Here is a 26930-nt window from a genome sequence, read left to right as displayed (position 1 = left end):
GGTCGGTAGAGGGGGTGCAGCCTCCCAAGGGAGGTTTGCGCCCACGGTGGGCCCTCCTGTGTCGCAGGGCCAGCCAGGGCCACGGTCGTCTGTGCCACCGCGTGCCCTGTGCCATTGGCGTGTCTCTGTTCCAGTTTTACGGCTACCTGTCCCAGCAGCAGAACATGATGCAGGACTACGTGCGGACAGGCACCTACCAGCGCGCCATCCTGCAGAACCACACGGACTTCAAGGACAAGGTGAGCGGGCCTGGCCAGGGGAGCGGCTGCTTTCCTCCCCCCTCCCCTGGGCCCCTCCGCCCAGGCTCCAGGTCCCCCGCGCTCTGTCGGTTGTCTCCAGTTGTGTTTTTCTTTGCTCGTTGATTTCATCTTTAATTTTTTCGGATTACAAGAGCAAAGTCTACTTTTTGTGAAAACCCAGTAGGCGCAAAAAGTCTCTGTCATTCACCTTCAGAGCCAACAGTAAGGGTTTTTTCCACATTTTCCCCAATGCGTGCATCGGCGTATATAATCTAGAATTGATTAATTAACGGATTTACAAAATAGGATCTTATTCTGTGTACTCCTCCTGCAGAAAACCTTTCCCCCCCATAACGAGAGGTCTTGGGACAGGCCAGTAAGTCACGCGGATGTACTGTCACTTGTCTGGTTATTTTCTTAGTCGCTTTTAAAATCTTTTTACTGTTACCGAGTAGCATAGACTCGTGACTAAAAAGAAAGAGGGGCTCCTGGCTGCACTTAGTGAGTGCTCATCCCCAGAGAAGCTATAGGCGTGCCTGGAGTCCACCACGCTGCCTGCGTAGACTGATCGTTGCCCAAACCGTTCCTTTCTGAATCCGCCCTGAGGGCGTGTAACGGTCTTAACATCCTAGCAGTCTTCAGAAGTCCTGCTCTGCCGCCTTCGGACTCCAGCTAGGGGCGCCCACGTGCTCCAGCCCCAGGGGTGGCCGGCCTGTGTTGCTGGGATGTGGGCGGAAGGGCACGGAGCACACTCGGCCGGGAGGGTCCTGCGGGGAGCGAGCGCCGGGGGACGTGCACATCCGTTAGGATCACCCTCGCTTCACTAGTGTCCGCTTCTCACTGCCCCCTTCCTCCCCCAGATCGTTCTGGACGTGGGCTGTGGCTCTGGCATCCTCTCGTTTTTCGCCGCCCAGGCCGGGGCGAGGAAGATCTACGCAGTGGAGGCCAGCACCATGGCCCAGCACGCAGAGGTGAGCGGCCCACGGGGACCCCAGCTTGTCCTCGAGCTCTGTTCCGGCCTGGGGAAGCTGGCCCCTCTGGGAGACTTGACCCCCACATCCGGGGAGCCCGGGCGCAGCGCCTCTCTGTTCTGGTCTCTTGTCTCCCGGAACCACGGGTCAACAGGCTTGCTGGACGGGAGGTGGTGTGTGCCCTCCGTGACGGGGTCGGAGCCAGCTCGGAGCTCTTCAGAGGGGGGACGGCCTCTTGCCCCCGGGGGGGCAGCTTGTGCGGTCACACGGACCAGGGTGGGATCGCGGCCCCGCTCCGAGCCCCACTCCCCGCCTCTGTGGAGTGTGGGTAACAGCAAGCTTTCCTTTCGTTTATGCTGTCGTTTCCTCGTTTCGTTTTCCGTGCGTTGAAACCTTCGTTCACGAGGGTCAGAACCGAAACGCTGCGAAGGGTTAACTGCGAGGCTACCTCCCTCCCCCACCCCGCCTCCCAACTGCCTGGCCCCCCACTCTGGAGCGACGGAGACCTGTTGGGGGGGGCTCTCAGGGCCGCCCCGGGGCTCCGAAAGCCGGCCTGCGTCCTCTGACCGCACACTGCCACGTTGCCGTGCTCCGGCCCCCCGTGCCGCGTGCCTGGGACTGTCCGTGTCCCCCCGTAAAGAGCTCCCTCACCCTCTCGAGTGGCTGCCAGGCATCCCTTCGCCCCGGGGACCGTTGTCCGTTTAGATGCAGCTGGGCTGTCATCGACCTTCGGGCCGCTTCGGTCTTTGCAGTGCAAACACGTGCTCTGTTGAACCCCCCATGCTCTGTCCCCTCTCGTGTGCGGTGACGTGTGTAGGACACGTTCTTAGCACTGGAGTCCCCGGGTTGGAGGGTGTGTCCGAGTTTAGCTTTGGTGGCTGTAGCAAAGCCTCCTGGTCCTGCCTACTCCCATCAGCTGTTGTCCTCGAAGGGTGGAGGTGACATCGGGGGACCAGGGAGCCGCGGCAGGAAAGGCCCCGAGAGAGGGCTGAGGTTGCCGTGAGCTACTCATGGGCCGTGGCTGGCAGTGGCTGTGGCTGGAATGCTGACGAGAGAGGCGGGGGTTTGGTGGCCGTGCGTGGGTGGAAGCCTGCCCCCGAGAGGAAGGGTCTGGCGACGACTCATGGTGTGGCTGGGTGCGGGGACCCCCATGACGCCTCTGGGCCCCCCCGCCCCCCCACGCGCCCGCAGGTCTTGGTGAAGAGTAACAACCTCACTGAGCGCATCGTGGTCATCCCCGGGAAGGTGGAGGAAGTCTCGCTCCCCGAGCAGGTGGACATCATCATCTCGGAGCCCATGGGCTACATGCTCTTCAACGAGCGCATGCTCGAGAGCTACCTCCACGCCAAGAAATACCTGAGGCCGGGGGGTGAGTGTCCTTGCCGGCGCAGGTGGCTGCCACAGGGGGTCCCGCCGCAGGGCCCCTGGCTGCTGCTCAGTTGGTACCGTTGTGATTCTGTGCCCTGCCTGCCTGCCTTGGCGGCCTGGGGTGCCGGGGGCATCCGGGCCTTTACCCCCAGTCCCTTGCCCACCCCCGCCGGCCGTGGCTGCAGGGGTGCGGGGCCAGACCTCCGCCTGCCCTGCCCCCGGACAGCCTCCGGCCGCCTCTGCTGTCTTAGGTCCTGTGTCGCGGGGACAGTATCTAGCTGGGAGTGGGGGTTGTGGCAGGTGCAGAAGGTACTCTGTGCTGGGCACCTTCCCGAGGGGCCAGCCTTCCGTCTTCATTCCTGGCGCCACAGACCTCATCCTGGCGTGACAGGCCCCTGAGCTCCGCCGAGCCAGGGAGACGAAGGAGGGAGTTCGTGCGTGTGAGAGAGTGGGCTGGGGGTTCTCGAGCGTCACGGAGCCGCTGTCTGGCCTGCCCTTCTGTGGCCTCCTGTCTGTGTCGCTGTGCCTGCCTGTCCGCACACCTGGGTCGCAGGCTGTTCATACTTACGCATGTCCCTGGGGTTTATGTGCACGGCCTGGAACGTCTGCTGGTATTTCTGTCTCCGTTCATGGTTTGTGTGTGTGTTTTGAGTATCTCTGTGCAAGTAAGGGGTTGTGTGCACGTGTGGGTGTGTGTGGCACAGGGGGACCCTGGCCAGGGCAGCAGCCGTGGGACAGAACACGGGAAGCTGGTGGACTGGCAGGCCTCGTGGGGGCCAGGGGATGGGTGGTTCTGTGGGGAAACACCTGCTTTGGTCCTCTGGCCTCCCTGGGTCTGGGCTGCAGGGACTGGCCTCAGGCTGTACTCCCGCCGCTGGGGGCTGTGTTACGGGTGCGCGTGTGGGAAGCCAGGCTGCCTGCGGGGGCGGGGGGGGGGGGGTAGGTGCTGGTGTCCTGGACCCCCTCTCCTCCCTTCCTGTCCTGTAGGATAGACTGAACTAGCCGGGGGTGGTGCCCCAGCGGAATGGGCTCCTCCTCATGGGGCACGAGCACAGAGGGGCGTCAGGCTCCGGCGGGCAGCCCGCCCGTGACGAGGCTGCGGGCCGGGCCGGCCGCACTGCCCTCCTGCCCCCAGCCTGCGTGTCTTCATCCATCCCAACATGCTCTTCAGTGGATTGAAGGGAATCCTCTCTCCAGCCACATACGTTTAGGTGCCTCCGGAGCAGGGGCACTTTCCCGTAACGCCCTTGGGGGCTGGCAGTCTCCTCCTGGCCACGTGGCCTGGAGTGTGGCCTCCGAGCCAAAGTCAGGCATCTCCCCCGCCCCATCCCGGTGGCTGTAGCTGAGCCTTCTAGCTGGAAGAGGAGGCAGATTCCTGCCAGTGCCTCAGGGCCCCCCTCTCCTGCATGGAGGGAGGGAGGGAGGCCCACATCTGGAGGCCAGGTGACCTGGGGCCCTAGACTACCCCAGGGGGGTGGGGCCTCCCAAGCCCTGGCTCTGTCTGCCACCGACTGGGACTCCTCCGTCTGTTTGTGGAGTCACACGGAGGGAGGACCGTGGCCAACCCCCCTTCCCGTGTCAGCCCACGTGCCAGACCAGGGTGGCCAAGTGGCTCACCTGTTTGCCAGAGGCCGAGATTCAGCTGAACCCCCCCACCTAGCCTCTAGCCTCATCTGAGGCGCTGACGGCATATTCTAGGGCTTGCCTTCGCCCTGTCCAGAGTGCTTTGCTTCGCTTTCCCTGGCTGCGCACCTGTCCATGGACAGCAGCACTCGAGAGGCACCACCTGGCTGGCTGAGCAGGGACCCGGAGGCCTGGCTGCACCCCAGGCACCACTTGCTTACCCCCCGAGGCTTTGGCAGGTGCCTTCCCACCTCCCAGCCCTGGTAATGGAACACAAGGACAGGCCTTCCTGCTTCCCTGGCTGGCCGGCCAAGTTTCACGAGACCGTGCACGTCAAGTGCTCATCTTGGCCAGTGGCAGAGACGGTGCTCCATATCTTTGTGTCGCACGAATGCACAAATGAATGAATGAGAGGCTGGGAAGTCCCAGGCTTGGGGATCCAGGGGCCATTTGGAAGCTCTGCCAGGCGCTTTGGGATGTTCCACCCTGACGTCAGCACCCCTCCCTGCCCCCCACTCCCAGGAAACATGTTCCCCACCATTGGTGACGTCCATCTGGCACCCTTCACGGATGAACAGCTCTACATGGAGCAGTTCACCAAGGCCAACTTCTGGTGAGTGTGACCTGGGTGTCCTGCCTTCTCAGGGATGGCCCCGCTTCTCTTTTTTTCCGCATCCTCAGTAGGACCCGAAAGACTTGGGCTGGTTGAGGGCCAGCTGGGAGAGAAGGCAGCCTGCCCCACCTGTCTCTCCTGCTACTGGTAACCTTGCTGTGGGAATGGGGGCTTTCTACAGGTACCAGCCATCCTTCCATGGAGTGGACCTGTCAGCCCTCCGAGGCGCTGCAGTGGACGAGTATTTCCGGCAGCCTGTGGTGGTAAGTGGGGCATTCAAGGCACTATCACAGTTGGCACTAGGCATGGCCCTCCTCTGGGGTGACAAGAGGGGGGCATGGGCTTTCCTGTTAGGTCTTGTGCAAGCTCTGCAGCCCTAGGAAAGCCGCCGCCCCTCTCTGAGCTCTTGCTTTTGCTGCTACACAGAGCTCTCACACAGGGGTTGTTGGGAATAAAGTGGCAATGCGTGTAGAGTGCTTTAACACACAGTAAGCGTGCAATACATGCAAACTGCTGTTAGATGAATTGATTCTTGGTGAACTGATTTTGATTGATGTTAATTGAGATTTTTGAACTGATATATAGACCCATGGTTCAAAAATCATAAAAGTATAAACTGAAAGCCTACAGGCAAACAGTATTTCTTAGATATATTTTCAGAAGTTTTATATCTAAATGTGCATATACAAATACACACACACACACACACACACACATAGTCTTTTTTTTCTCTCAAAATATAGCATAATCAGCAAACTAGTTTATTTCTGTGTTCAGAGAACATACACTGTATGATTTCAGTCCTTTGAAATTTGTTGACAGTTGCTTCATGCCCACTATGTGATCTCTTTTGGTTAATGTTCTCTCCGTACTTGAAAAAAATATGTTTATCAGTTGAGAAGAATGTTGTATTAAGAATTAGGTCACGTTAGTTAATCATATTGGTCAAATCTTGCCTACCTCTACTGAAATGGGGCGGGGGGGGGGGGGGAGTTGGGATCTGCTTTTCCTATCACTGATTGTAGATTTCTTTTTCCATTTCTGAGTTTTGGCTTTATGTTTTTTGGCATTGTGTTATTAGGTGCATACAGATTTAGGACTGTTGTATCTTCCTGTTGCATTGATCCTTTTATCACTATAAAAAGGGTTCCTTTTTTTTCCTCAAGTAGTACAGGTTGGCCTAAAATATTTTTTTTTTCTTTTTCCTGATAGTAGTTTAGCTACTCTTGCCTTCTTTTGGTTAATCTTTGTACAGTATGTTTTTTTCTTTCTACTTTCAACCTTTTTGTGTCCTTATTACTTAACGTTTGTCTCATGTAAGCAGCATGTATTTTGCATTTGTTTTTTAGTCAGATTGACCTTTTATTTTTGTCTTTCAATTACAACATTGAGACCATTTTACATTTAATGTAATTACTGATCTTTGTGGGTCTAAATTTGTCATCTTTTTCCCTTTATCCTGAATGTTCTTTTAAACTGTTTTGTTATTTTTTGCATTAATAAGGTTACATTATTTCCCCGCACTTGATGTCTTTCACTAGTTTTTGGAGACTCTTGGGCACTGTCTTTTTAAGCACTACCTCTGCCTCATTCTCTTTCTCCTTCCATCCTTTTTTCTCTGTTTGCTTCATTTTCACATTTCCTACTGATCCATCTTCCAGTTGTAATCTTCTCTTTGCCATTTAAGCTGATTTTCTAATTCTTAATTTCAGTACTAGGATCTCATTTTGCTTATTTTTTTATTTTAGTTCTCTGAAATACATTTTTTTCTACCTTTTTTCTTGTACATACTGTAAATCTTTGGTCACTTTCACTATCTGGGTGTTCAGTGTATTTGTTTTTTGTTTATATTCTCTTAGTTTTTGGTCCTCATTCTCTTGTTCTGTTTCTTGGTATGCCTGGTCATTGGATACCAGAATGAAAAATTATAGAGGCTCTGGATGATGTCTTTCCTTCCAAGTATTTGTTTTTCTTCAGGCAGTTAGCCATATATAGATAGATCACCTTGGTCCTATAAGGCACTTGATACATTTAGAGGCTGCTTTTCAGACTTGACTTTGCTGGTCTACTTCTAGCTTTCCCTGTAAGACAGGCAGTGGTTTTCAAGCATTTTGGTCTCAGTGACCTGTTTTACATTTTTTTAGCCTGTTTACATTCTTAAAAATGGAGGATCCCAAAGAGCTTTTGTTAGTGTTTTAGCTATTGATATACTGCCAATATCTCTTGGTATTAAAAATTAAGCCCAAGAAATTAAAAAATATATATTTATTTAAAAATAACAATAAGCTCGGGGCGCCTGGGTGGCTCAGTCGGTTGGGCGTCCGACTTTGGCTCAGGTCATGATCTCGCGGTTTGTGAGTTCGAGCCCCACATCGGGCTTTGTGCTGACAGCTCAGAGCCTGGAGCCTGTTTCAGATTCTGTGTCTCCCTCTCTCTGCCCCTCCCCCGTTCATGCTCTGTCTCTCTCTGTCTCCAAAATAAATAAACATAAAAAAAAAATTTTTTTTAATAAAAAAAATAACAATAAGCTCATTACAGGTTACCATAAATAGCATTTTTAAGGGAAAAAAAAACCGATTTTCCAAAACTTGTCAGCGAGAACAGTTGGGATTTTTTAGTTTGCAAGTCTCTTTAATGTCTGGCTTCATAGAAGACAGTTGGATTCTGCTTCTGTGTTCAATCGGTTGTGTTTATCACAGGTGAGTGAACCCAAGAAAAAGGCAGAAAACATCTTAGTATTATGAAAATAGCTTTGACCTTGGGAGTGCTCTGGAAGAGACTACATTTGGAGAATGCTGCTCTAGGGCCTCGCCTGCAGTGGTCTCCATGTAGCCACCGTGGGTGCCCCATGGCGGGCGGGGTCCCTCGTCCCACCCTCCCAGCACCAGTATGCACCTGAGCCTTTTCTTACGTTTTCGGTGTCTTGTAAGTGGCTTTCTGCTTTGTCTCTTTGTCTCTGAGCCCCGCCCCTCCACACAGCTCAGGAATTGGCAAATGCCACAAAGTGAAACTGCATGTAGAACATCCACCTGTTCCTACATTTCCCTTTTGTTTCGTATCTTGACCTCTTGAATGCTAGCTGCCTTGGTAACCCTGAGCCTCCGTTTTGCTTTCCCCACCCAGGGAGGCTGCCGAAAGGTCCTGCCCCAAGGGGAAAGGCACAGGCCAAAACACATCTCCCTTCTCTCTAGGATGTGGGCTCCCAAAGCCGTGGCTGCTCTGGGTACTCTTCAGTGCTTTCAAACCAGGCTGTCGTTTTCCTGTGTATTTTATTCAGCTCACACAGTTCTTCCCCAGAGTGTTAGTCTGATGAAAAGCCTTCGTCATAGCTGGGTGTGGACGTGAGCACGTAGTTCTGCAGCTTGCTTTTTAACTAGCGGTTTATCTCGGAAATCTTTCCCCGTCTGTTCTTTCTTCGTTCTTTCGTTAGTTCTCATACAGTCTTTTATGGATGGCACGTTGGTGGTTTAACGAGATGGTTTCCAGAATGTGTCTCTACTCTAGACAACCTACTTACGCGTGTGAGCTTGCAAAGGTGCACGTGGATCCGTAGGTTAAATTCCCAGAACGAGTCTTTAATGCCCGTGAAAGGTGGCGATTTTGAGGGCTGTCGCCTCGCTGCCCTCCACGGTGGCGTACCGCTTCGTCCTCCCCCAACACGTCTAAGAAGGGAGGGCGAAGTGGGCTTAGCCGAACGGCCTCGAGGCCATGGCCAGACGGGGAGAGGGGTACAGCTCTCCCCTTCCCGCCTGGCCCCCGTGCCTGAAGCCAAGTCCTGCTGTGGTCTCTCCCAGGATACGTTTGACATCCGGATCCTGATGGCCAAGTCTGTCAAGTACACGGTGAACTTCTTAGAAGCCAAAGAAGGAGATTTGCACAGGTACCGGCACCCGTGCCCCTCCTCCTGAGCCCGGTTCCTGCTGGAGTCTAGGGCCACCACAGACGCCCTCAGGCATCCTGCCCCAGGGTGGTGGGCACGCAGGGGCCCCAGGACACCGCCCCCAGCCACCCCCCTCTGTTGGCAGCCTGTTTGACTTCCCCAGTAATCATTGCCCTTTGCCTTCTAGGATAGAAATCCCATTCAAATTCCACATGCTGCATTCCGGGCTAGTTCACGGTCTGGCTTTCTGGTTCGATGTCGCCTTCATCGGCTCCATGTGAGTACAACCGGAGCAGGCCGCGCTCTCCCCGCTGTCCCGGCCCCAGGACTTCCTGCAGTGACCCCCAGGCCTGGCTGCCTCGGAAGGCTGCCTGGGGACTAGGAGGAAGGACTAGGCCTAGGGGACTAGGTTCCCTGGCCCCTCTGAAAGGCAGTGAGGTCTCACCTTTGAGCCAGAGACTGTTGTGGGAGGGAGTGTCTACCCTGCACTCGGTGGCTGTCCTTCACGGAACCTGGTCTCTGTCTCTCGGCGCAGACACCAGGGTGAGCGGGCCCCCTGTGGATCTGTATGTATGTGCGGGCCTGTGCCTGGGACGCCTGGGCAGCCAGCCTGTCTTGGCTCCAGGCCCCCGGGGCACCCATCAGAGGTGCCCGTGTAGAGCTCAAGGTGCACAGGGTAGTGGCTCCAGCCTGGTCAAGCGTATGCCTGTCCTTGCTTGACAGAATGACAGTGTGGCTGTCCACGGCCCCGACGGAGCCCCTGACCCACTGGTACCAGGTCCGGTGCCTGTTCCAGTCACCACTGTTCGCCAAGGCCGGGGACACGCTCTCAGGGACATGTCTGCTTATTGCCAACAAAAGGTGTGAGCTGCCACCTGGGGCTGGGGGAGGCAGGGGTTCCTCTACCCAGCCAGCTCATGGCTGTCCCTCCCCTGCCCTCTCTGCAGACAGAGCTATGACATCAGTATTGTGGCCCAGGTAGACCAGACGGGCTCCAAATCCAGTAACCTCCTGGATCTGAAAAACCCCTTCTTCAGGTAGGATCAGCCCTCGGCCTGAATGCGGGGCGCCCCTCCTGGCCCGCAGCCTCTCACCCCCGCGCCCGGGTCTGTCTGCTGCAGATACACAGGCACGACGCCCTCGCCCCCACCCGGCTCCCACTACACGTCCCCCTCGGAGAACATGTGGAACACGGGCAGCACCTACAACCTCAGCAGCGGGATGGCCGTGGCTGGTGAGCAGCCCTGCGTGGGAGAGGCCGGCGGTGGGGACCCGCGGGGGCAGAGACCCTGTCGCCCAGGCCCTGACCTCTCCCTCTCTGCGCGCAGGGATGCCGACCGCCTACGACCTGAGCAGTGTTATTGCTGGCGGCTCCAGCGTGGGCCACAACAACCTGATTCCTTTAGGTGAGTGTCCCCCGGGGTCCGGAGGCAACGAGGGGCGGCGTCCAGGAACGTCTGCGCGCTCGGGCTTTCTGCGCCGCGGTGTCTCGACGTCACCTTTTCCTCTTCCTGGGGCTCCTGGCGGAGGCCCTCTGTTCCGTTCCTCTCTGCCTCGCTCTGCAGCCGCTGTGCCCACCCTGCCCACACCCCAGTGACAAGAGTGTGGGCCGGGCCGGGCCGGGGGCGGTGACGCCGTCTCCCTTCCTTCCTCCCTCCCTCTTGCCGCGCAGCCAACACGGGGATTGTCAATCACACCCACTCCCGGATGGGCTCCATAATGAGCACGGGGATTGTCCAAGGTAACGGCGGGCGGCGGGAGCGGGGTCCCGCGGGTGTGAGTGTGCGGACCCCCGGGCCACCCGCCTGCCCTCTCGCCTGCTCTCTCTCTCTCTGCCTCTGCTGCGGGTCTGGGCGGGCGAGGGGGCGGAGCTGGCCTCTCAGTGCCCGTGCCCGCCCCACAGGGTCCTCCGGCGCCCAGGGCAGCGGCGGCGGCGGCTCCAGTGCCCACTACGCGGTCAACAGCCAGTTCACCATGGGCGGCCCCGCCATCTCCATGGCCTCGCCCATGTCCATCCCGACCAACACCATGCACTACGGGAGCTAGGCCCCTCCAGCGTGGAACAGACTGACAGCACCAGGAAACCAAATGAAGACCCTGCCCACCCACCCCCCTGCCTGGGCGGCTTTCACCCCTGTACCGGAGAAGCCCAAACACCCGGTCACGGCCCTCTTTGCTATGGGAACTCGGACACTTTTTTACACGACATCGCCGCCGCCGCCCCCACTCCACCGCCCACCCACATCTTGGCCCCGAGCGTGTGTCGCTGCCGTATTTTACACGAGATCATGTCGTGGGAGCCCCGTTTCCCCCTCCTGCCCTCCACCCTGACCTGGGTTTGACATCCTCCGTAACAGGCGTGTCCGGGCCTGACAGCTGCAGGCCTGGCGGGGAGGTCGGGGGAGCAGCTGCGCACCCCCCACCCCCCAACGGGTCCCTCGGCGCCGGCCCCCCCCCCCCCCCCCCCCCGCCTGTCTCCAGGGGGAAGGCGGTCCTGACTGGGCGGGGCCTCCCCTTCTACTACCAGGCCTTGGTCACAATGGGCGTGACATGCTGCTTTTTTTAATTTTATTTTTTTACGAGAAGAACCAGTGTCAATCCACAGACCCTCTGAGAAACCAGGCCGGCCGGGCCGAGCCAGCAGCCCCTCTCCCCCACTCAGAGGCTCAGTGGTGAGGGGCAGCCCTGCCGAGTCTTCGGGACAGGGGTGGGGCCAGGCCTCTGGAGACCCGAGGCCCCCTCCCACCAAAGGGTTCACCTCACACTTGAATGTACAACCCACCCCGGCTGTCGGGAAGGCCCTCCGTCCTCGGCCCCTGCCTCTTGCTGCTGTCCTGTCCCCGAGCCCCTGCAGGTCCCCTCCCCCACCCCTGCCGAGAGCTAGAGCAGGTGGCCCCGTGGGCCCCAGGCCTGGAGGAAAGGGCCACCGTCAGCCGCTCGGGGCAGACCTGAGAGACCTCGAGGCTCGGTCGTGGAAGGCATCCTCTTCCCTTGTAGCTCACATTAGGCCTGTGTGTTTCCCCCCACATTTGTAGACGCTCCAGTCCCTCTTACTATGATGGCATTGTGGTCCCTCCCTAGCCTGGGAAGGGGCCTTGCAGGGACCTCTCCCCACCCCCCCACCCCCAAAAAACAAAAAAAAATAAACGAGGAAATGTATGTTTCAGCACAGGCCATTTTCTTCTACTTCTGCTCCCCCGCCCCGTTTCTAACCCCTCCAAACTTGGCCGTGGTGGAGCTCAGGTGAGGAGGCCCAGGACCTGCTGACCGGGCACCCCGGGAAGGGCAGGCACAGCTGAGGGGGGGGTGGCCCCCTTTGCTCTCCCGACCGTCCCCCCAGGGAAAGCAGAGGCCTAGCGGGCAGCCCGTGGGGCGACGGCCACACCGGAAGCTCCCTGCTTGGCTGCCCCTTTCCCACCTTTATATAAATTCTCTAAATCACCTTTGCATAGAAAATAAAAGTGTTTGCTTTGTAAGAAAAGTCTGGAAAGTAGCAGAGCGATCTCGAGGTGTCAAGGGGGCCTTCAGTCCTCGTGTGAGGGGCAGGGCAGGCGGAGGCGTCCCCTCGTGTGGAGCCTGAAAGAGAGAGACTCCTAAGAGCAGCCAGCCCGGTGAGGCCTCCGTCGAGGAGGAGAGGCGGGAAGACCTCTCAGTCACGGCCGGAAACTGATCCTTACCTGCGGCTCGGGCCCTCCTAGGTCACCTGGGACCTTGGGGTGGGCGGCGGCAGCAGGTTTAGGGGCAGAGACGTGGCCTGGGGTGGAGGCGCCAGGGGCTCCAGGGGCAGCGGCTGGAAGAAGTAAAACTGAACCGAAGCCCCCCCAGGGTCAGCGCCGGTGGGGGCCGGTGACGCCCCAACCCCAGGCCCGGCCTCCCGCCCGCCCACCCCCATACCTTACAGCCCGTGGCCAGAAGGGCGTGGAGCAGCACGACCGTGGAGAGCAGCACGGCGGCCACCAACCGGGTGTCCTCTCGGACAACAGGCCAGAGGGTGAACACCAGGCTAGCGGCTGACAGGGCCAGGGCCAGCGCCCCAAACAGCCACTGCAGCCACGGGACAGGGATGAGCCACAGGACCTGGGGGTGACACGGGCAGCTGGCTACCGGGCCGTCCCCACGGCTCCCGCCGCCCCCATCCCCGGGCCACACTTACCACGGTGGGGATGAAGACGAAGAGGGAGTAGCCATAGACGCACACGGTCTCCAGGAAGGTGTAAGGCCCCACGCGCTCCCGGACACGCTTCCGCCACCTCAGGAAGCCCCACAGCGCCAGCGGCACCAGCCAGACGTAGCAGTAGATGGTGACGCCGGCCACGGTCACTGCGGGGCACGGGACAGGGCAGGCAGTCACCACCGCCCCCTCCCCCCCAGCTCCGGGCCCCACGGCACTCCCAGCCCTGCCCGGGGCTAGGCCTTGCCCTTTCCACTTACCCTTGTGGAACTGGGGGCTGTAGTGGATGGAGGGGTCCCTCCTCTGAGCCAGCACCAGCGTCAGGTTGCCAGTGACGGCCAGGACGAAAGCCAGTGTGGCACAGATCCAGAAGGGGCCTGTGGGCAGGGCACGGTGAGGGGCCCAGCTCTTCCGGGACAGGTGACTTGTCGCGTGTCGACTGTGCTAGGACCCAAGCTTCTTGCCAAGCTCTGAGCTACCCGCACCCCCCCCCCCCCCTTCCATCAACCGGACTCGTCCACAGGCCACCAGCGATGACCTGCGGTGGCTGCGTCGGGTGCTGGCTCGGTCCCTCCTCTTGACCTTCCAGCAGCCTTTGCCGTAGCTGCTCTCTCCCTTCTGGAAACGCTCCACGTGTGCTTTCTAGGCAGGACTCCATGCTCCTGGCTTCCGCGTCACCTCCCTGGCAATTCCTCAACCTCTGTAGCCCCCGATCCCTTTCATGACAGGGACCCGGCTGGGGCCCGGTCCTTAGCCATTCGTCTCCATCTGTGTTCACCCCTTGCGTGATCTCGTCCACCCTCAGGGCCTTATGTCACCTCTAGGCTAACGACTCCCCAGCTGGCTTCAAATCCGGGTCTGTGCCCTGAACTATAGACTTATCGTCCACATTTCCACGTGCTGCACATCTAGGCATCTCCCAACTCCAGCCTGGCACACTTGGGCTCTCCCCTCAAACCCGCCCAGCCTTTCCAGTCACTGACTGACAGTTCCATCCCTCTAGTGGTTCCGGCGAAAATCTAGGCGCCATCGTTGCGTGTCTCCTCCCACCCCGCATCTGGTGCGCCAGCAAATCTTGTCGGCTCCACCTTTGAGACACGTTCCACAGTCCAACCACTGCCCTCCACCGGGGGCCCGGCCCCACCATCCCACACTTGGGCCACGGCACTCACCACCTCCCTGGCCTCCTGGCACCTGCCCTTGCCCCCCCCCCCCCCCCGCAGCGGCCAGAGGAAGCCTGTGAGCCCTTAACCGAGACTCCTTCTCCCCGCGGCCTCTGAAGCCTGTCACCTCCAAGACCTCGCGCAGCTCACTCTGCTCCGCGGACAATACTGCCCTGCAGTTCAGGCATGTCCCCACCACAGGCCTTACGCTCCCTTCTGGAATCTTCTTCCCCTAGGTCTCCCCAACCCGAACAAGGCCCATTCTCTCCTCCTCAGGGGCCTTCCTTCCCTGACCAACCCACGCAAGACAGCAACGTTCGTGCTGTAAAGCATCCACTGTTCTTCCGAGCCCCACCGCCCTGGGGAGCCTTTTGCAGGTCTGTCTCCCCACACAGAATGTGTGTTTCCCGCTCTCCGGGAGCACCTCTGCCTTCCCCTCAGCCGCGTTCCAGAGACTGGTACTCAGTCCAGCCACGCTGAAGGAATGATCAAGCTGAATGCACACCACCACTCACCGTACAGGTCCGGCCGATTCCGTAGACGGTGCCGTACAAAGTTGTGGCCAGGCCGGGGCAGCAGCGAGCCTTTGATTCGGTCCAGGACCTAGGGACAAGGTGAGGTGCAGAATGGAAGCCTGCATGGGGCCCTTACCCCCCAAGCTCCTGCCCAGCCCTTAGAGGCTCCTTCCTTGCCGACTCCCCATCCCTCTGCCTGAAAGGGCTCAGATGTTCCCCCGGGGTCGGATGGGCTGGAGCCCCTTCCCCTGGCCAGCCTCCGTACCCACTGCGTGCTGCCACTCTGAAGGACCCTTCCGGGCCTGCCGTCCTTCTCTCCGCTGCTGCCTCCTCTCAGCTTGGCTGCCCTCAACTGCCTGTCTCACTGCCTGCCCTCCCAGCCCAGGGACACTCAAGCTCTTGGCCTCCTCCTGCCTACATCTCTCTCCACTCTGTGACCTGCCCTGCACCCCAGACTTATCATCTCCCTCCCTGGCACCTCTGACCCATCTTCTTTGCACCAGGTCTGCTGATTCCACCCATTCCTCTCCTGCTCTAAACCTTTCCTCGACTTCCCAGCACCCTCAGGATAAGACCCAAATTCAGCACAGCACACGAGCCCTTTGTGATCTGGCTTCTGCCTGCCTGTCCCCCTCTCACCCTCTCCAGCCAGATCAAGTGACAGCTCCTGTGGCAGTTCGTGCCTTCCCTCACCTTGGGTCCTCTGTATCTGCCGCTCCCTGTGCCTAGGACACAGGCTTCCCATCACTCTACCCAGTTCAGTCTTCCTTCTCCTCGAGGCCTTAAGCCCATTCCTCACTTCCTCCGAGGGGCCCTACTCTAGCCCGTCAGAGCGTGTGTTCACAGGAGCCCCAATCACCCCATAATCCCTACACCGCACCACAGTGACATCTACCAGCCTGGGGTGGGGGTGGGGGGGGGAACTCGTGACCTCCCACCCAGGCATTACCGGCACTCGGCTGCACAGGGAGGGCTCAGTGAACAGTGACTGGACCCCATTATGACTTGAAGCCCCATCCCGCCAGCTTCCAGGGCCTGACCTGGCACGTGTCCACGTCAAAGAAACTCTGATAGTAGCCAAAGGTCCAGAATCCAGGCTGCTGCTTCTCCTGCAGGAGCTGCGCGGCACAGGCTTTCAGTGGCTGCCCTTACAGCCTGGGCAGAGGGTGGGGGCGGGGCTGGACGGAGGCAGGGCACGGGCACTTTTGTGACTCACCGCTGTCTTGTCGCTCTCTTCGACCTCTTCCTCGGCTCCATAGCTACCACCTGAGTCCACAGCCACAGCCACGTGCCCCTGTGGGGTCAGCTGACCACTTCCGCTGGTAGTGACCGCATCTGGGGTCTCTGCCAGCAGATTAGAGGCTTCCTCAAACTCTGTCGAGAAGGAATACGAGCCACAGGCAGGTTTTAGGCTTCAGGACAGTCTGGTTTGGCCCATTGCTCATCTGGGGGCCAAGACTCTCAACCGGGGCCACCTAACCCTTCCCTCCAACTACGGTCCCAGCTTCCTAAATTTGGCGGGAGTTAGAAGGTGTGGTCTCGCACGCCTACAACTTAAGCCTGGTGCTGGGATGGGGTCAGGTCTGGGAGAGAAGCTTTGCCTTGAGATCTGAGTTCAGGGTTGGAGCGGGGTTCGAGTCAGGAATGGGTGTCAGGTCGGGGTCAGGGTTCACAGCTGATTGGGGATTCAGATTACACGGCAATCAGATCCTGGGTGGGAGGTTCCGGCCGGCGGAGGGAGTAGGAGCTCGGGCCAGGTCGCGGCCGCACTTACCGTGGAAGGCCAGCTCGTCGGCCGCTGCCATGGTCACCCAGGGGCGTCACCGCATCCCGCTCTGAGGACAGAAGCCAATGACGCCCGCCCCCAACCCAATTAATGCGGTGCCCTCCCTCACCCCACCGATATCTGTCCCTCAGCACCGAGCCCAGCCTGGCAGCTAAGGGCACCGAGCCGCAGGGGGGGGGGGGGGTGTTGAACTCGCAGCCCTCGCCCCACAGGTGCACCCCGCCCCCCTCACCTGAGGCTCCCTCGGGCGGCGTGGCCCAGACTCTCTGCGCCTGCGCGGCCCGCCTACCCGCCGCAGCCGGCCCCGCTCAGACCAGACAGCAACATCCGGCACCGGGTCCGTTTTCTATCCTCTTCCGACGGGAAGCCACGGCCAGCGCGCTTGACGCTTCCGCAGGAGAGACCCCCCCCCCCCCCCCCCCCCCGCACCGGGCCTTTTCCTTCTCATTCCCGGCGTTTCTCGTCGGAACAGGGACGCCAAGCCGGAAGAGGATGGCGGCGGCCGCTCTGAAAAGATTTTGGTCCCGAAACCGTGAAGACCCTGGGGGCCCAGCGGCCGCGAAGCCCGGCGTGTGGGCGCGGTTGGGTGAGTAGCGGCGGGAGGCGGCGGGGTGGGTGGCCGCAGCGGCCCGCCGTCACCGCGTCTGTCCCGCTTCCCTCCCCCCAGGCTCCTGGGCCCGCGTACTGCTCCGAGACTACGCGGAGGCCTGCGGGGACGCGGCGGCGGCGGCGCGGGCCCGGCCCGGGCGGGCGGCCGCGTACGTGGGGCTGCTGGGCGGCGCGGCGGCCTGCTGCGCGCTGGCGCCCGGCGAGGCGGCCTTCGAGGAGGCGCTGCTCGACGCGTCGGGGACCCTCTTGCTGCTGGCCCCGGCCACCCGCAACCGCGTCTCCGAGGGCCACGTGCAGCGGCTGCTCTGGCTTCGGGGCCGCGGCCGCCTCCGCCACGTGAGCCTGGGCCTGTGCTCGCTCGTGTACGAGGCGCCCGTCGACGCCCAGGCCAGCCTCTACCAGGCCCGCTGCCGCTACCTGCAGCCCCGCTGGGCCGACTTCCCGGACCGGATCCTGGACGTGGGCTTCGTGGGCCGCTGGTGGGTGCTGGCCGCCCGCATGCGCGACTGCGACGTTAACGACGACGAGTTCCTCCACCTGCCGGCCCACCTGCGCGTCGTCGGGCCCCATCAGCTGCGCTCCGAGACCAACGAGCGGCTCTTCGACGAGAAGTACGAGCCCGTGGTGCTCACCGACGACCAGGTGGACCAGGCGCTGTGGGAGGAGCAGGTCTTGCAGAAGGAGAAGAAGGACCGGCTCGCCCTCAGCCAGGCCGACTCCCTGGTGCGGCCCGAGGGGCCCAGATGAAACCCCAGGCCTGGGTCGGGTCGGGGCTCCGAGCCCCGGCGGCTTGTGTGGCCCGGAGCGCACGGCCGCTGCGAGCGGGGGAAGCAAATGCTGTGCAGAGCGCGCTCTCCCTGCGTTTTCGCCACCTTTCCAGAAGGCCGCTCTCCCTCTCCCCCTCCCCTTGTTCCTTGTTAGCTGAAGCGGTTGCGGAGCCCTCTGGGTCAGGGAGGTGGGGAGGGCCCAGCGGTAAGACGGCGGAGTTGATCGCTGCGCTACCAGCGTTCTTCATGAGCCCTTTGTGTAAATGAACTTTTCGTGGAGTCTCACAGCCCCTCGCCCGAGGGATCCTATTTGTCGAGTGACTCCGGCACTCTCCTAAGACTATTCAGATTTTTATTTTAAGCTTGGCAACGTTCTTTTCGTTGTCCTAAGTGTCTTTATTTGAAAATAAAGTTAAAAAATTACTGGTCTCAGAGGAAAGTGGGAAAATACCACAGGCATCCTGCGCCCCCTTCCCCCAGGGTACCCCAAAGGGTAATGTTTGACAGGAAGCCACACCCGACCCGGAGACTGCAGTGGGAGGACTGCAGACTTCACAGGACAGCATTTTGCAAAAACCGACACCGAACTTTTTACCACCTAGGACAGTGATGTCAAAATGACACAGAAGGGGAAAACATTATTTGGAATTATCTATGGAATCATAGGTTGTTTATATTTCAGAAACCCTGAAAACCCAGAATCCTGGGGAATGGGGTGTGTTAGTGTACAAAGGTTAGGATAACCCTCCTTTACAGACACAGGAATGAGACTACCTCTGTCACCCGCGTGGTTTGTGGCTGCTTGCTAAAACCGTGAGATGAAACAACCGTCTTCGTTGGGATGTTTGTGTTACTGCGTTCGGCCATTTAGTTTTGGTACTTCTAGACCTTCCATTCATGCTCCGGGTGCTGGACACACAGTAATTTTTATGTCCTTAGTTTTGGGACAGTGGAGCATCTTGTACGTCAGCATCTTCACTTTACAGCAGAAAAAGTGAGGTTCAAAAAGTCCATTTTTTTCTGGGGCTCCTGGGAGGCTCAGTTAGGTGTCCAACTCAGGTCATGATCGCATGGTTCATGGGTTCCAGCCCTGCGTCAGGCTCTGTGCTGCCAGCTCAAAGCCTGGCGCCTGCTTCAGATTCTGTGTCTCCCTCTCTCTCTGCCCCTATCGTGCTCACGCTTTCTCTCAAAAACAGACATTAAAAAAATTTTAAAAAGTGGATTTTTTTCCAAGACTGTGGCAGAGCCAGGATTCAAACTGCAACTCCCAACCCTGTGCCTTAATCCTCGAACTCGGGATGCTATTTTTTGATCCTAACAGCATCCTGCTAGAAATTATTAAATGTCGCTATCACTAGCCATAGATAAAACTTAAATACACGAGGGGCGCCTGGGTGGCTCAGTCGGTTAAGCATCTGACTTTGGCTCAGGTCATGATCTCACGGTTCGTGAGTTTGAGCCCCGCGTCGGGCTCTGTGCTGACAGCTCAGAGCCTGGAGCTTATTTTAGATTCTGTGTCTCCCTCTCTCTGCCCCCTCCCTGCTTGTGCTCTCTCGCTCAAAAAAAAAAAAAAAAAAAAAAATTGAAATAAAAAATAGGGTTTTAATGTTTAAGTCTCAGCTTTCATACTGGTTTTGTAACTGACCGGGGCTAGAACAGTTACATAAGAAAAAAGGGGAACAAATTGTAAAAGGAGTAAAACTGATACTATTTGCAGATAATGTATTATTTACAGAAATCTCTAAAGACCCCATGAGAAAACGGATAGAATAAATGAATTCACTAATGTTGAAAGATACAAAATGCAAAAAGTCTGTTGTATTTCCATACCCTAATAATGAACAAATTAAGAAAACAATCTAATTTACAAGTGCATCAAAAACAACACCTGGGAATAAATTTAACCAAAAAAGTGAAAGACCTTCCTTAACCAAGGAAGTGAAAACTTTAAGACATTTATGAAAAATCTGAAGACACAGATAAATGTAAAGATATACGGTGCTCACGGATGGGAAGAATATTGTTAAAATGTCCATATTCCCGGGCACCTGGGTGGCTCAGTTGGTTGAGCGTCTGACTTCGGCTCAGGTTTGTGAGTTTGAGCCCCACATCGGGCTCGCTGTGGTCAATGCAGAGCCTGCTTGGGATCCTCTGTCCCCCTCTCCCACTGATTCGCTTTCTAAAGAAATAAACATTAAAAAAAAAACCCATATTCCCCAAAACAATCTGCAACCCTACCAAAACTCCAATGGCATTTCACAGGGAAAAAAGAAAAAATCCTCAAATTTATAGGGAACCCCAAATAGCCAAAGTAATCTCAGGGAGGAACAAAGCTGGAGGCGTCATGCTTCCTGATGAAGTATGTTGCCAAGGTATAGTATTCAAAACAGCATGGTATCAGTATCATACAGACACAGCTCAATGGAACCAGAGAGCCCAGAAATAAACCTACGAATATATGGTCAATTGATTTATAACAAAGGAGCCAAGAACACACAGTGGGTAGAGAGCAGTCTCTTCAGTAAATGTTGGGAAAACCAGACAACCACATTCAAAACGAAACAGGGCCACTATCTTACACCACATACCAAAAGTAATTCAAAATGGATTTAAGAACAGGACACCTGAAACCATAAAACTAGAAGAAAACATACGCAGGAAGCTCCTTGACATTGGTCTTGGTGACGATTTTTTGGATTTGGCACCAAGAGTGCAAGGCAACAAAAACAAAAGTGGAACCAAGGCAAACTAAAAAGCTTCTGCACGGCACTCTCAAAAATAAACATTTATTAAGAAAAGGCGGGGGGTGGTGGGGAAGCACCTGAGTGGCACGGTCGGTTAAGCGTCTGACTTCGGCTCAGGTCATGATCTCACAGTTCGTGAGTTCGAGCCCCGTGTCGGGCTCTGTGCTGACAGCTCGGAGCCTGGAGCCTGCTTTGGATTCGGGGTCTCCCTCTCTCTCTGCCCTTCCCCTGCTCACACTCTTTCTCTCTCATAAATGAATATTAAATGTTAAAAAAAAAAAAAAAACTAACTCAAAAAGATCCATGTTCCCCTATGTTCACTGCAGCATTATTTACGATAGCCAATATATGGAAACACCAGTGAATGATAAGGACGATGTGATGGATGTATGATAGAATATTACTGAGCCATAAAAAGTAGGAAACCTTGCCATTTGCAACAACGTGGATGGACCTTGAGAACTTTATGCCAAATAAGATAAGTGAACCAAAGACAAATGCCAGGGGAACTCACTTAGGTGTGGAATCTAAAAAACAAAAAGACAGAAGAAAAAATAAAAATGGGCTCACGGATACAGAGAAGAGACTGGTGATTGCCAGAGAATGGAGGCAAAATGAGTAAAGGGGTCAAAAGGTACAAACTTCAAGTCGTAAAATAAGTCATGGGCATATAATATATTGTATAGTGACCATGGTTAATAATATGGTATATTTTGGGGGCACCTGGGTGGCTCAGTCGGTTAAGCATCCGACTTCAGCTCGGGTCATGATCTCACAGGTCCCGCATAGGGCTCTGTGCTGACAGCTCAGAGCCTGGAGCCTGCTTCGGATTCGGTCTCCTCCTCTCTCCGCCCCTCCCCACTTGTGCACTCTCAAAAATAAATAAATGTAAAAAAAAAAAAAAATTTTTTTAAAGACCCTCCCTTTCTCTCCCTCTGCCCCTCTGCTTAGCTCATGCTCCCTCTCACTCTCTAAAAGAAAATTTAAGAAAACCAAAACCACTTTTTTTAATAATATATATTTTTAAAAGCAGGGTTTGAATCTCACCTTCCACACTTCCTAGCTTTGTGACTGACCTAGGACAGGTGGAGCTCCTTATCTGTAAATGGGAAAGGACTCTGCCCAGGGCTGTTAGGAAAAAATAAAAAACCACCAGAAAGCGCTTGGTATCCGGCACGCATCTGCATTGCAGGTTGTGTCCGCGGATCTCATGGGTGAGACCGTGGCTCTGAATCTGTGCCCCACAATTACCTGTTACCTGGAAGGGCTGCTGCCCCCGAGCCTTGCAGACAGCCCAGCCTGCAGGGATGGAGCCCGCCCAGGGCTGCCCACGGGGAGGGCTCAGTAAACAGAGGATGGACAGGGCCTGGGACTCGTCCCCCAGAGCCCAAAGACACCTGGATACAATAGGCTCATTTTCTTGAGTCCAGTTCTCGCTTTTTCTTAAAATTTATTCTTTTTTTAAATATTTTTGAGAGAGAGAGAGAGCACAAGCTGGGGGGTGGGGGCAGAGAGAGAGAAAGAGGGAGCGAGAGAGACGGAGACAGAATCCCAAGCAAGCTCCAGGCTCTGAGCCATCAGCACAGAGCCCGACGCGGGGCTCAAACTCACAAACTGGGAGGTCATGACCTGAACCGAAGCCGGCCACTTAGCCCATTGAGCCACCCAGGTGCCCCTCAGATTTATTCTTAACAAGTTTTAAAGATTTCGGCCTTCCCAGCCAGTCTGGGGTTGGCTCCAGGCGCTCGAAGCAGGCTGTTGTAATCAGAGAGGCCAGCAGAGGGCCCGGAGACGGGGCTCAGAGAAGCTGGCTGGCTCCTCCCCAGTGGGAACGGCTAGCCCCCCACTTGCTTTTGTTCTGAGAAGCAGCCGAGGAGGTAGTGCGGTGGGCACACATCCCTCCTTCAGAGCACACGCTGGTCTTTAGAGACGTTGGTAGATGGTGGCCAAGGTCAGGGCTGCAGGGAGGGGCCGCACCCATCCCTCGAACCTGCACCTACCTTGTTAGCTGGAGGCCTGATGCTCCCCCTTGAGACTTCCTGGAGTGCACGGACGGACAGACTGGCAGGGTCGCCTAGTTTGCCTTGGGAGCCCCTCCAGTCCCCTGGTGTTCTGGAAGTTGTATTGAGGCATCCAACGCAGTAGGACCTGGGGTAGCGGAAGGCAAGCGGGGTGCCTAGGGCAGAGGCTTTAAGGAGCTCCCTCCTCGGGGGCAACAGTGCAGGGGCGGCCCCTGGGAGGCAACGCCTCCTTAAGTTCTGCGACCGAGGGGCCTCACTCGGCTGGAGTCCAGACCTCACAGCAAGCTCGGCAGGGATCACCAGAGCGTGCTTTCCAGACTCGCTCCTCCCTGAGGCCACAAGCTTTTCTTAGGTCCGTGCTCACAGCCACAGGTGGAAGCACGTGACTTTTTAAGAGCTCTCAGCCAATCACCCTCGTCCGAATTTAGTTACAGCAGAGGTACCTATTTGGGAGACACCTGAAAGAGGAGAGAGCCAATAGGACGTTAAGGCTTGGGAACGGCCAACAAAGCTCTAAAACTCTTTTGTCTGAAAAATTCCAAACACACAACTATGTCTGAACCTCCACACGTACTCGTCACCCAACTCAACAGCGAAGACTGAGCCACGTTTGTATCAGGTGTCCCTTCTTAAGGTTTCCTTTGACAGAGTAGCTTAGTAATGTTTTATTTTTAGTTTTGAGAGAGAGAGAGCACAAGTGGGGAAGGGGCAGACAGAGAGGGAGACAGAAGATCTGCCGTGGGCTCTGCACGGACAGCACAGAGCCCGACGCGGGGCTCGAAATCACAAACCATGACATCAAGTCGGACGCTCAACCGACTGGGCCACCCAGGCGCCCCGCTAGAGTATTTTAAAGCAAATCCCAGACATCGCAGCAACAAACCCCTATAGTTTCCGCGTGCACTTTTTTACACAGTGACAATATGATTGTCACACCAAACAAAATCTAGAGTAATTTTCTGGAATCATCTGAGGCCAGTCCGTGATCATTTTTCTCGGATAGTCTTAACACGTGTTCTCAAACTTTGATCTGTTTGAATCTAGAACCAAACAAAATGCACATATTCTTTTTTTTTTTAATATTTATTTATATTCGAGAGAGAGCGGGATCGAGGGAGGGGCAGAGAAACAGAATCTGAAGCGGACTTCAGGCTCTGAGCGGTCAGCACAGAGCCCCACTTGGGGGCTTGAACTCACAGTGAGATCATGACCTGAGCCAAAGTCAGATGCTCAACCAACTAGGCCACCCAGGTGTCCCTCTATTTGGTTGTTTTAACTCCTGTTTAATCTAGAGAAGTCTCCCCCTCTACAGCTTTGACCTATTGCAAAAATGAGTTTAACCATCTTGAGATGTAGCCCACATGAGGGGTTGGTCAGCTTGTTGTCGGCTGGGTTCCAGGCAACCACAATTTTTATTTATTTATTTATTTATTTATTTATAGATGGATTTTTTTTTTTAAGTTCATTTATTTATTTAGAGAGAGGGAGTGACTCCCGAGCAGGCTCTGCACCATCAGCACAGAGCCCAATACGGGGCTCAAACTCACAAACTGTAAGATTATGACCTGAGCTGAAATCAAGAGTTGGATGCTTAACCGACTGAGCCACCCAGGTGCCCGCAACCACAATTTTAAATCTTCCCAGGTGATGTCAATAAACGACCAAGCCTGGAACCACTGGTCGGGAGGTTCTAGCACGCCCCTTCCCAGTGGGTACTTTGGATTAGTCCCGCATCACGTGTTGGGAGGCATGCCATGACTGGCTGTCTCGGACAGGGCCCTCCGGGGTGAGGTGTCCTCTTTGCCTTTCATCTAAGGATTTTTTTATTTTTTAACTTAAAAAAATGTATTTAAGTGTTTATTTTTGAGAAAGAGCGTTAGTGGGGGAGTGGGGGAGAGAGAGAGACAGACGGGGGTCACAGAACCCGAGGCAGGCTCCAGGCTCTGAGCTGTCAGCACAGAGCCTGACACGGGGCACGAACTCACGAACCACAAGATCCTGAACCTGATCCGAAGTCTGACACTTAACCGACTGGGCCACCCAGGCGCCCCAATACTTTTGTTCTTGTCACCATATCTGGGGCTCATGAGACTCCAGCATCCCACGTAAACTGCCATCGAGTCACTGTGACCTACCAGATGGAGCTTCTGGAGAACTCGCTGCCCTCCCCTATGACAAGTCCTGGGCTTGCCCTTTAAGCATTTCCCTGAGGGCCGCTGCAAGGCCGTGATGGCCTCTTCCCCACCCGGCAGCTGTTTCGAATAGCTGCTCATTGTTACGGACAACACCTGTGATGATGGCCATCCCTGGGCCAGCTGAGACCAGAACAGGCACCGCCAGGGACCGTCATGGACTCGGCTGGACCCAGGAGCTCCCAAGCGCGCTGCGAACACCCTCGGCAGCCCCGGAGGGCCCGCCGAAACCGGTTCCTTGGAGCCGCTGCCCTTGTCAGCGATGTCCCAGGCCTTCCGGTCCCCACCCCCAACCCGCCCCTCTCTCTTACTCGACCTGCTTTGAATAAGGGAAAAATTGCCAGGGTAGTTGGCACGGGTAAGGCTCCAGGCTTTTAAGCTGTCCATTTATTTATTTTTTTGACGGAGGTGAAACCCACATAACATCAAGTCGACCCGTTCGAGGTGTACCATACAGTGGGATTTAGAACATTCGCATGGTTGTAGGCCCAGTGGTGTGGGAAAAGGAGGCAGAAGGAAACGGCAGATAACGTTTCTCCCGGGACTCCCTACTTAGTAGTAACGCTTTGCCAGAGGGAAAAACAACCTTGGCTTGACGACCGCTAGGCCTCCAGTACCCCGGGAGTCTGCTTTAGCCTGTGGAAATCCCACTGGAAACTCCTCCTTGGCTTCACCTCCCCCAGCTCCCAAGCGTGTCACCAGTGTCTCTCCATGTCCTGTGCCCGTGTTTATTTTTGGTTTTGTTTTTGTTTTTTGAGGGGGTTAAAGGAGCCTTTATTAGAATGTTGTAGCGGTGTGTTTTGAAGGCGGCGAACCTACATAATAGGGATTTTAAATTAAGTCCCTAACTGCATGGATAGGAAAACTGGGGCTGGGGCTGAAGCGGGGAGCAGCGTACCCCATCTCCACGTCGACGCGCGTGTGTGCGTGCACACAGGACACCCTTGCACCTGTGCGGAGGCAGCCCCATTGTGCCCGTGTTTTAATAAAATCACCTTTCTGCGCCAAAGACATCTTCCAGAATTCTTTCTTGGCTGTCGGCTCCTGACCCCACGAACCCCACTATCACCCCAAGCCTCATCAACCACCACCTCGACCTATTTCTAAAGCATTTTTATCACCCCAAAATAAGGCTCGGTATCCATTAGGCAGTCACTCTCTACTCCCCGCCTCCCTCTAGCCCCTGCCCCCCCCCCCCCCCCCCCCCCCGTCTGCTTTCTGTCTCTATGGATTTACTGATTCTGGATATTTCATATAAACGGAATCACACAAGATGTGACTTTTGGCGTCTGACCTCTTTTCTTGCCTAATGTCTTCAAGGTTCATTCAGGTGGTAGCAAGTGTAGGATTTTATTCATTTTTCTGGATGAATAATATTCCGCTGTACGGATCTAGCATATTTTGTTGTTCACTCATTCAAAGATTGGACATCCGGTGGGGCGCCTGCGTGGCTCAGTCAGTTAAGCGTCCAACCCTGGCTCAGCTCACGATCTCACAGTTTGTGAGTTCGAGCCCCGCGTCAGGCTCTGTGCTGACAACTCAGAGCCTGGGGCCTGCCTCGGATTCCGCGTGTCCCCCTCGCTCTCTGCCCCTGCCCCACTCAACCCTCTGCCTCTCTCTCAAAAATAAATAAACATCGGGGCACCTGGGCAGCTCAGTCGGTTAAGCGTCCGACTTCGGCTCAGGTCATGGTCTTGTGGTTCGTGGGTTCAGGCCCCGCGTCGGGCTCTGTGCTGACAGCTCAGAGCCTGGAGCCCGCTTCGGATTCTGTGTCTCCCTCTCTCTCTCTGACCCTCCCCCATTCATGTTCTGTCTCTCTCTGTCTCAAAAATAAATAAACGTTAGAAAAAATTTTTAAAAAAGACCAAAATGTTTAAAAATAAATAAATAAATAAACACTAAAAAGAAAAGTAAAAAAATCAGTAAAATCTAAAAGCCTGCAAAACCCACTTCTCTGTAATGACATAAAGGCGTGCTAAGACATGTTAAACACCAGACTTAGAACGGTCTCGGTCTCTGGTGGGGTCCAAGGCAGGAAAGTGGGGAGGTGCATGCTGGAGACCTTCGCTCTATTGGCAAAGCCAGGAGGTGGGTATGTGGCTGTTTGCTGTATTCATCTTCATATGTCTTGTTATCTCTTAAATTCTGCAGAGCGAAACATAGAACATCAAACAAAACCGGGGGGAGGGTTAAGGGAAGGACAGCTGAGTGCCTGGCTCGACTTACGTTTTTCACAGAATGAGATCAGCCGCTGCTCCCTCAACACTG

At 56.0% G+C, this 26930-nt stretch overlaps 3 protein-coding genes across 8 annotated transcripts in view; 2 read left to right on the top strand and 1 right to left on the bottom strand.

The window, feature by feature from the left end:
- CARM1 (coactivator associated arginine methyltransferase 1) overlaps positions 1 to 12175 on the top strand; it is a 39134-nt gene extending 26959 nt beyond the window's left edge. For 2 of the 4 annotated variants that reach the window (XM_027050197.2, XM_053219893.1), the window contains exons 4-16: positions 135 to 239; positions 1100 to 1210; positions 2402 to 2579; positions 4724 to 4814; positions 4996 to 5077; positions 8609 to 8694; positions 8882 to 8971; positions 9418 to 9555; positions 9642 to 9731; positions 9816 to 9928; positions 10023 to 10100; positions 10367 to 10435; positions 10598 to 12175. In XM_027050197.2, coding sequence (XP_026905998.1) covers positions 135 to 239; positions 1100 to 1210; positions 2402 to 2579; positions 4724 to 4814; positions 4996 to 5077; positions 8609 to 8694; positions 8882 to 8971; positions 9418 to 9555; positions 9642 to 9731; positions 9816 to 9928; positions 10023 to 10100; positions 10367 to 10435; positions 10598 to 10740 — 1374 coding nt within the window. In that variant the 3' untranslated portion in view covers positions 10741 to 12175. Of the gene's footprint in view, positions 1 to 134; positions 240 to 1099; positions 1211 to 2401; positions 2580 to 4723; positions 4815 to 4995; positions 5078 to 8608; positions 8695 to 8881; positions 8972 to 9417; positions 9556 to 9641; positions 9732 to 9815; positions 9929 to 10022; positions 10101 to 10366 lie in introns of all 4 variants that reach the window. The other 2 variants (XM_053219892.1, XM_053219891.1) reach the window with 2 other exon arrangements.
- YIPF2 (Yip1 domain family member 2) lies at positions 11249 to 16711 on the bottom strand. Of its 3 annotated transcripts, none has more exons than XM_027050413.2 (10): positions 16562 to 16711; positions 16318 to 16378; positions 15760 to 15917; positions 15584 to 15661; positions 14544 to 14631; positions 13126 to 13242; positions 12848 to 13014; positions 12589 to 12771; positions 12372 to 12484; positions 11249 to 12270 (listed from the first exon to the last, which is right to left on the bottom strand). In XM_027050413.2, the coding sequence occupies exons 2-9, from the start codon at positions 16346 to 16348 to the stop codon at positions 12389 to 12391; spliced, it is 918 nt and encodes a 305-aa protein (XP_026906214.1). In that variant the 5' UTR covers positions 16349 to 16378; positions 16562 to 16711; the 3' UTR covers positions 11249 to 12270; positions 12372 to 12388. The 3 variants fall into 3 exon arrangements, with proteins under 3 accessions (XP_026906214.1, XP_026906213.1, XP_053075869.1); XM_027050412.2 differs by having other exon boundaries at positions 12372 to 12499; positions 16562 to 16710; XM_053219894.1 differs by lacking the exon at positions 16562 to 16711 and having other exon boundaries at positions 12372 to 12499; positions 16318 to 16509.
- Positions 16712 to 16758: 47 nt separating this feature from the next.
- Positions 16759 to 18532, top strand: TIMM29 (translocase of inner mitochondrial membrane 29). The gene is made up of 2 exons (XM_027050414.2): positions 16759 to 16915; positions 16997 to 18532. Exons 1-2 carry the CDS (start codon positions 16822 to 16824, stop codon positions 17683 to 17685), a joined length of 783 nt encoding a protein of 260 aa, XP_026906215.1. The 5' UTR covers positions 16759 to 16821; the 3' UTR covers positions 17686 to 18532.
- Positions 18533 to 26930: the final 8398 nt, after the last annotated feature.

The sequence above is a fragment of the Acinonyx jubatus genome, chromosome A2 (assembly GCF_027475565.1).
Source record: "Acinonyx jubatus isolate Ajub_Pintada_27869175 chromosome A2, VMU_Ajub_asm_v1.0, whole genome shotgun sequence".
Taxonomy (NCBI): domain Eukaryota; kingdom Metazoa; phylum Chordata; class Mammalia; order Carnivora; family Felidae; genus Acinonyx; species Acinonyx jubatus.
This window is presented reverse-complemented; position numbering and strand designations above follow the sequence as displayed.

What these genes read in the sequence shown, in the direction of transcription:
- YIPF2 (XM_027050412.2), bottom strand. Translation starts at nt 16,348, where the DNA reads ATGGCAGCGGCCGACGAGCTGGCCTTCCACG. An exon ending in AAGAGAGCGACAAGACAGCG is followed by an intron (nt 15,662 to 15,759) that starts GTGAGTCACAAA and finishes TGTGCCGCGCAG; the next exon opens with CTCCTGCAGGAGAAGCAGCA. An exon ending in CAGCCCCCAGTTCCACAAGG is followed by an intron (nt 13,015 to 13,125) that starts GTAAGTGGAAAG and finishes CGTGCCCCGCAG; the next exon opens with TGACCGTGGCCGGCGTCACC.
- TIMM29 (XM_027050414.2), top strand. Translation starts at nt 16,822, where the DNA reads ATGGCGGCGGCCGCTCTGAAAAGATTTTGGTCCCGAAACCGTGAAGAC. An exon ending in CGGCGTGTGGGCGCGGTTGG is followed by an intron (nt 16,916 to 16,996) that starts GTGAGTAGCGGC and finishes CCCTCCCCCCAG; the next exon opens with GCTCCTGGGCCCGCGTACTG.